The following is an 8,982-nucleotide window of genomic DNA, read 5'->3' on the forward strand; positions in this document are numbered from 1 at the left end:
CTGGTCTGTTCAGACAAGATTCTCTACAGAAGCCTTGGCATGTGGCCATGTGCCTTTGACTGACCAATCGTTGACTATAAACAACCAACCATCTAACCAATCACGACGCGGTCGTCCCCACGGGCTATGGGATCCTCGGCGCCTGGTACATTAATTTCAGAGTAATTTAGTAAGAGAGTGGCGACACTAGCGTTGACTCCATTGTAACAATGGAATTGGGGGGGGGGGGGGCACTGTCTGGGGAGGCACTGGGAGGACACGGGGGGGGGGGTGGGGGGGGGGCACTGTCTGGGAAGGGACTGGTGGGGGACCCCATGGGGACACTTCAGAACTGTAATTTTCTGTAATTTTGCGCCCTCTAGTGGACACTGGTTAACTCTGGGTTTCCCTGCAATTTACTTTCATTCACAAGCAAGACGTCAGTCCAATGCGGTCACCGTCACACAGTTCAACTGCTTAAACAGTATTCCTTTACACTTTCTGTTCATGTCTTGGAAAGTATCGTCTGTGAGAACGCAATGCATGGCTGTAAGAAAAAGGTGAATGTAACAGTTAAAAAATGGCTGTTGATATACCTTATTGGTCAGCTAATAATATATTTGTAATTAATATTGTCTTATAAACCTTTGCTCACAATTATGAAATAGTTTGAATTATGTGTAAGACCTTTGAAAACCTTCACCTATGACGTCCAAAATAGGCCATGTCACGTTGAAAGTGGTTAAATGCAGGCTGTCGATGTACCACAATGCAACCGCCATATTAGTTATGTACACATTTACCCTCTCCTGCTCTGTCATCTATCCATTTTTATCCATCTATCCATGTCTATCAATTTGTTTTGGACTTTCTCCCATTCTCATTCACAAACAATCCATCCTCCACATATAACAATTGGATGAGAAGAGAGGAAGGGAGAAAGGTGCCGTTTCAGCCATATCAACTGTCTCAGAATCACATTTGTGCTCTGGGTAAACTCATCCATCTCATCCAGCCAGCATGCAGGCCAGAGGTAGGCTACTCCCACGTAATGCGTGTGTGTGTGTGTGTGTGTGTGTGTGTGTGTGTGTGTGTGTGTGTGTGTGTGTGTGTGCGTGTGCGTGTATGTGTGCATGCGTCACTGCGTGCGACTGTGTGTGTGTCCCACAGTGTGTGTGTGTGTGTGTGTGTGTGTGTGTGTGTGTGCACGCGTGTGAGTGTGTGACTGTGCGTGTGTCCCACAGTGTGTGCGCGCGAGCGTGTGTGTGAGACTGTGCGTGTGTGTGTGTGTGTGTGTGTGAGTGCGTGCGTGGGGGAGACTTTTGTGGGGGGAACCGGGAACAAACTGCATTCTACATTCTACAAAGACAAGTATATCTTAGTCATCGGCTACATTTGCCAGACCATCGGATAGGATCAGTACGATTTCCAATCAGTGCACCGCAAATTCCAGGCTCAGTGAACCACCAGGCTCAGTACAGTATGTAACTTGTGCGTACAGTAAGTTCACGGTATCATGTTTGCACTTTAGTTTATAGATGGAAATTCTATTCAAATATCCTCTCATTCACAGCATGAAGCGAGAGCTCTACTACCCAATTTGAATTATCCAATCTGCAGTCCGCCAGTCAGGCTCCGGCTTTAAATATCACTGCTTCCGATCCTGTCATTCTCTTTTCAGCAAGAGTTGAGCAAGCCACTTCCTTTCCTTCCCCAGCTGAAATGTCTGAAGATGAGATGGCTGCTGGTTCATTCATGCATTCTGGCCAATAACTAGTATGTTAAAATTACAAGTTATGTAGATGTAATTCTTATGTCCTCATAAAATGTTAAAGGTATATTCAGTGATTTCACGTAGTTGTTTTGTTGTGATAATCCTCCCTATACTATAGAGTGTGCTGACCATATAAGGAGTTCCTTACGCTTGCTTATGGCGATGACCTTAGAGAAGCTCTTTAGGACTTTGGCCTTTGGCCTGGTGGAGACAAAAAGGAAAGAAAGAAATAATTTTAAAGCATTTTGTCCTTGGCTTTGAAGTGGAGTTCTGTGCTCTGTGGAAAGCAGAGCCATGTGAGGCTGCTATTTATTATTTCACTCGGTCGCTTGCCGGTGAATTAAGATCCCCAGTGATTTTCTGTTCTGATGCAATAAGTGGAGGATATTATTATTGATGTTAGTGTGGGCTGACTGGTGTCTTGTCCCCGTTCGGAAATGGAGCAGAGAGGAGGAAAGACAATGGCTTTATTCACCCCTGTAGGAGCCATTATGATAGTGGTGTATTATTTCTTTTGTTGGCAATATTATTTTTGAACACTTGGTGGCGGGCTTTAGATTTGACAGCACTGGGTGTGTATTTAGACTAGGGCACACAGGTGCTGTGATTCAGATGGGACACAGACTAGGGCCCAATTCCAATCCGCTCCCTTGCTGACTCAATGAGCCCTCACTGACTTAGGTGCGCGTTCATGTGAAGTCCACGAGGGCTTGAGGGATGTCCCATTTGAAATCGGTAAGTCAGTGAGGGCTCAGCCCCCCCCTTTATGCACCATTTGCCAAAGTCAGCATCGATGCTGACTTTGGCAAAATAAATACCCACAGTTCCCATCCATTCATCCATCCAACGTCAATAATTTAAATATGCAAATTAGTTATGAAACGTGGCTAGAATGTCAACAAACAATAGTGCATGCATTCTCACTGTTCTCAAAGGGAGACGAAATGGAAGGATAGGGAAACTGATGACTAATGAGCAAAGTAAAATAATATGGAAATGCAATTTCTAATGAATAATATTACAACCCCGATCACACAGGAAAGTGTATGTACAAAACTAAATAGACGTAATATTAATAGGCCAAGCAGAGATGGACATGAAAGCTTGCATTTTTCTGTATTCTTGGTTATCTCGTGCTATAATCTGCTGATGCCTATATTGATTTTATTTTTTAACTATAAGCTCTATGCAGTTTTGTTTTGTAAGTAAGAAAGTTACTCTTCAAATAGGGTAGGCATAATAAAGCCTCGGCTTCAGCCTAGACCTTTTTGGTTACATATATGTTTAAAGCACTGGCTGTGAATAAGGACAGTTTTCTTTTATGCAAAGTGTCATGAATGGCGGACTCACCTTCAAAGTGATGTCCCATTCCTTTCACAAAAATGTGGAGCCCTTGCAGCCTCTCGCCCTCAAGCACTTACAGCTGACGCCACTAAAGTCAATGAGGGTTCAGGGCTCAGGGCTTGAGGGAGGCAATTGGGATTGGGCCTATGACACAGGGTCATGGGAGCACACCGTTACTTCCTATACCAGCACTCAGAAGGGAAGAACTACAGAATTGCAACAGAATATCACATGGTAAATTCATTTCAACTGCTACAAACTTTATCCAATAAATAACCTCAAACTGGAATCTTTGCTTGGACATCCATCTGTTATCTTTTCTGTGTACTGCATATAGGATCACTCCCACCCAGTGTTGTTTTCGTCGACTAAAACTAAGACAAAAAAAAACGTTCGTCGACTACCTTTTTTCACTGACAACAACTAAATGAAAACTAAGCTACGATGACTAAAACTGAGACTAAATATACTAACAATTTCGTCAACAACTAAAAACTAGACAAAAATGTTAGGAAGGGACTAGTGGACAAGAGATCCAGTATACCGGTAAGTCATTTTACACTTGGTTGCAAGCTGAAAATAGCACTGCGACACGTTGCCGCGCTGCGGCGCGTTGTGAGCTTGTAGAATGTAGATATTACGCTATTACGACGTCATCAAGGCCCGCCAAAATACATTTTAGTCAACTAAATCACCTGTAGATTTAGTCGACTAATATCTTAACACTAAAACATTCCAGATGACTCAAATGTGACTAAAACTAAATGAAAACTATCCGAGAGACTATAATGACTAAAACTAAAATCTAAATTAGCTGCCAACAACAACACTGCTCCCACCATGCCTGTGATAGTAACGTGCCAAAACCTAAACATTGGAAAGTGAAGGATGGTTATACACACAGAGAAGGAAAGAGGGAGGGTTCGCATAGAATGTTGGGGTTCAGTTAACCACTTGAACCCCAACATCCTTATTCCGGGGGAACATTTGCCAAAGAATAGCCGATCTATTGATCTACTGACTTGCGTGATGTTTGGACAAAATCTGTAGGTGTACTAGTGTATACTGTCAAATAAAGGGATTTGCTAAAATCGGCCTCCTGGACTAATGGAATTTCTCACAGGCACACTGTAATTATTGTACCAATGGCTTGCACAATGATAATTACCGTATATCAGTCGAGTCGGTTCCCGGATAAAACGTGGTATATTGCGAAAAAAAAAAAAAAAAAAAAATCGGCCTCCTGATGGCGTTATAACAGGCCCATGTGAAGATATTGTGGCAGAGCTTCTGCTGTACTATCCAGGGAGCACCATCTCACATTTCACTTGCTCAGAGGTTCCATACGCAGTGGATGACTGGACAATCAAAGACGCATTGGAACTCAAGATACTCTCGCTGTAAGTTTTCTTTAAGCATACCTTGCTATGTTTTCTCACTTCTGTTTCTCACTTCACACAGATATCTGCATGTTTAAGACGAGTGTTGTGTAATTATCAACAGAAGGTTTCATAGAACTGTATAGGCTACGATCAATGTAATGATTATTTACAAATTATAAAAGTGTCAGAGCATGCATGTGTTTTTTCTTACCGTAAATGTAAAATACAAAGAAAATATGAATACAAAGCATATCTTTCAAATAGATTGTAATTATAATCACACATGGGATCTTATCACAAACTGGTTAAATGCAAGGCTGCAAATGACCGACTAAAATAATGGGTCATTATAGTGTCTAAAGGGCAGGTTGTTAATGCCTATAATGCTGACAGTGTTATAACGGTTTGAAGACCAGGTGTGTTGGCATCCTCACTCTGGCATGACAAAGTATCAGTGGTGGAAAGTACTTTTAAGTACTGTACTTAAGTACATTTTACATTTTAAGATATTTGTACTTTACTTGAGTATTTCCAATTTCCAGTACTTTTACTTCTACTCCACTACATCTCAAAATATTTACTTTTACCCCACTACAATTATTTTAAAACTTTAGTTACTAGTAACGTTGGAGATTTTAATTTTGATTAGAAAACATACATTAACCACTTAAACCCTGTACATTTCGGCCATTTGAAAATAGCATATCTACTTTACTTTATGTAGGTCTGCTACTTTAAGTACATTTTGATGCCGATACTTTTGTACTTTTACTCAAGTACATTTTCAATTCCGTACTTTTACTTGTAAAGAAGTAGTTCTAAATTGCAGTATTGGTACCTTTTACTTTTTTTTTTTAACTATTTATTTAATATTTATGGGGCCTCTTTCATGCAGGCTTGTCATACTGAAACATAGCTTTGCATTGCCTCTCTTCTCTATAATACTGCATTTCTGATCCGGTACTCCATGTTTTTGGATTTGCCTTCTTACATGACTCACTGGATATTTGACACGGTATGGCCAACGGTATGCATACCGTTGGCACCAAGCAGACAATAATTCAACACAATGCAGCTGTGCATGCAGTCAGCCAATACATTCTCCTTAGTTTGAACCGCAGTATGCAGACTGAGAATATGCATGTAAAACAAACAACTTCCATTGTTCTGAATGTGCAATAATAGGCACTGTGTGGCATCATGCATTAAAGCAAATTATTTCCTATAATTTTGTTATGAATTATTGACTGGATTGGCATGCCAAGCTCTCTGTTAGTGTGTGTGTGTGTGTGTGTGTGTGTGTGTGTGTGTGTGTGTGTGTGTGTGTGTGTGTGTGTGTGTGCACGTGCGTGGGTGAGCGAGCGTACATGCACGTGTGTGCTACAAATCTCTTTTCAACAAGCATAACAGCATAAATAACTGACCTGGCCGTCTGGTGCGAGGGACAAGCCATCTGAATCTAGTGTCTGTGTTAAAAAATGTTGCCATTGATGAGTGCATTGTTGTTTTTACTTTGAAAGCGAGATTACAGGTTCTACCTTCTAAACTTAATACCTCCATCTTGTTTCCAGGCAATCATGCTCCTCACTGTATCCATCATGGCCATGAACAAATAGCTGAAACCATGTCCCACATCTTAAATTTAGTTTACAGGGGCCTTAAGTAGGCATGACAAAATAGTGGATTTGATATCGAAAGACATCTCTTCCATGTTCAGGTCCTCAATCATGCTTTATAAGCATTCTACTGTGAAGCCGAGGATGTTTAACCTGTGTAATGATGATTCTGTGTTCTCTAACATTTCAGCTAACAACCCTGATGTCATTGTTGTAAATGAAAACCATAGAGTGATAGAGAGGTGTTCATTCTCGAGGTTGTCTGTACCTTTGACTATAGCCGGGAAGAAGCCTTTCTAACCAAAGTGCTGAAGTATCAGCAGCTAGTGCAGACCACAGCTAGGCTACAGATGTAAACTTTTAGTTTTTTATCTTTGGCAGCCAAGGGCATGTGCATAAGTTGGTTGTGAGGGGCTTACAAATGGCCGGCCTTTCCAAAAGGAGAGCCAAGCAGTTAGCGAGGTATTGCTCAGTTGGTGGGTGAGCGAACGTACATGCACGTGTGTGCTACAAATCTCTTTTCAACAACCATAACAGCATAAATAACTGACCTGACCGCCAGGTGCGAGGGACAGGCCATCTGAGTCCGCTGCATGCCAGTTTGTGAGTTCAGTTGTTGTACATCTCCCGTCCGAGGCTGAGTCTATCTCTGTTACAGTCGGAGTCTATGAGTCCATCTCTGTCCAAGTCTACGTCTACGTCCCAGTTCCTTTGTTCAACCATATGGAGAATTAATATATGGAGAATTAACATGAGTGTCTATGTACGAGCAATGTATATATTAATGTGTGTTGGACACACACATGGTTAGATAACCTGTGTGTGTGTGTGTGGTGGGGGGGACTAACTTAAACATGTCCATATATGATGGAGGAACAAGAGGGTGCATGAGTGTGCGTGAGCTTATGTAAGTTGGGAGTGCTGTTGACTAATTGTACCCCACGGGTACGCATGTATGTGAGTTGATGTAATCCAGCTGTCGGGCTGACCAATCGTGTGTGTGGCTGTGCGTGCTTGTCTCCCTATGGCTCTCTGCCAGTGAGCTAGTGTACTTTGCCTAAATATGTGTAATATTGTATCCAGATACTTAATGTCATCACACAGCAAAAGCTAAATATTTGCTTATTTGTTATGAATTATTGACTGGATTGGCATGCCAAGCTCTCTGTTAGTGTGTTTGTGTGTTTGTGTGTGTGTGTTTGTGTGTGTGTGTGTGTGTGTGTGTGTGTGTGTGTGTGTGTTTGTGTGCGCGCACGTACGTGCTACAAATCTGTTTTCAACAACCATAACAGCATAAATAATTGACCTGAAATTCTCTAAATTATTACATTCCCAATTTGCATCGCACTGACTCAAGTAGACCGGTGGCCAATGGGCACGTACAGGTCTAGTTATTCTCTCATGGGAGAAACATAGGTGTCAGCTACATGTAAATGTAATACAGTTGAATATATATATACTGTATAGTGTCGCAGTCCCGCCCCCCTACAAGGGCCCAGGAAATGATTCCCCGTTCATTTTCCTCATAGACATTTCAAAAAGTATTTATTTAAAGACCTTTAAAGCCTCGTACAAAGCCAACTCGAGTTGTGACAAATCATGACAACAAAGACTATTTCTTTTCCCAGCCCTATTGGCACGGTAGGTTGGTCTGGCGAGTGGGAGCCCGGGTTAAATCCCCCGCTTCCGCGTAATGATACAATCTGGCGTAGTCGGCAGGACGTTGAGCGTGATATCCTCGCATGAGGGACATCGTGTGCAGCGGTCTGTGGTGTGAAGTGAGAAGCGTGGGTACAATTCCCACTTCCGCGTAATGCTACACATGCATAGATTGGATATGCTTTTCTAACAGTATTACTATTGTTTTAATGGGTATAGTATGAATATAACTGAATATACTGCATACTGTGTTTATAATTAACCCATTATTTATCGGCCCTTTTTAATTTCATTACACCGTGGTATAAATAATGACAAAGTATTCTATTCTAGTGTACATATTTATAGTTTACACGCATAGCCTGTTGGAGGAGAGCCCGGGCCGAGAGAGTTAAACAACACTGTTTATTTTTTCCCGTGTGAATTGCAGCTTCTTCAAAAAATGACGGGTGTTTGTGGAGCGACGGCGATCTCACTCGGTCCCCTCGTCGGCCTGCTGCTCCTGGCCAGCGGCTGTCACGGCGGAAGGATCCTAGTGTGTCCCGAGGACGGCAGCCACTGGATCAACATGGAGCTGATCCTCAGGCACCTGCACTCCAGGGGCCACAGCCTGACGGTGGTGCGCTCCGCCAAGAGCTGGTACATCCCGGAGAGCTCCGCCCTCTACGCCTCCATCACGGTCACGGCTCCGGACGCCGGCCCGGGCGGAGACGTCGGACGCGACTTCTACGCCGAGCTCATGCGGCGGTCCCTGGAGCTGCACGAGATGCCGCCGCTCCGGCGCTTCGTCGAGCAGCAGAGGGACGTGGCGGCCATGCTGCGGATGTTCCACGGCGCGGCGCTTCGTCTGATCTCCACCGTCTTGGAGGACTCTGCCCTGATAGCGGCGCTGAGGGACTCCGGCTTCGACCTGCTGCTGACCGACCCCGCCTTCCCCGCGGGGGTCCTCCTCGCGCGGTACCTCCGACTGCCGCTGGTGTACAACGTCCGGTGGCTCAACGCCGCCGAGGCTCACATGGCGGTGGCGCCGTCTCCGCCCTCCTACGTGCCGATGTACAACTCTCTGTTCAGCGACCAGATGGACTTCCTGCAGAGGACCGAGAACCTCCTGCGGTACGCGGCCAGCGTGTTGCAGGAAAGTCTGGTCATCCTGCCTATGTACGAGGACTTGCTCCAGCGCCATTTCCCCCCGGGAGCAGAGCTGCTCTCCATGCAGCGCTCGGCCGAC

General features: G+C 43.9%; 1 protein-coding gene across 1 annotated transcript in view; it reads left to right on the forward strand.

The window, feature by feature from the left end:
• Positions 1-8,196: 8,196 nt before the first annotated feature.
• LOC308320684 (UDP-glucuronosyltransferase 2C1-like) overlaps positions 8,197-8,982 on the forward strand; it is a gene marked incomplete at its 5' end in the record, with an annotated part of 1,918 nt that continues 1,132 nt past the window's right edge. The window contains one exon of the mRNA XM_080771300.1: positions 8,197-8,982. This exon is cut by the window's right edge and continues 1,132 nt beyond it. Coding sequence (XP_080627426.1) covers positions 8,197-8,982 — 786 coding nt within the window.

Source organism: Protomyctophum bolini (assembly GCF_963924005.1).
Source record: "Protomyctophum bolini genome assembly, chromosome: 1".
Taxonomy (NCBI): Eukaryota; Metazoa; Chordata; class Actinopteri; order Myctophiformes; family Myctophidae; genus Protomyctophum; species Protomyctophum bolini.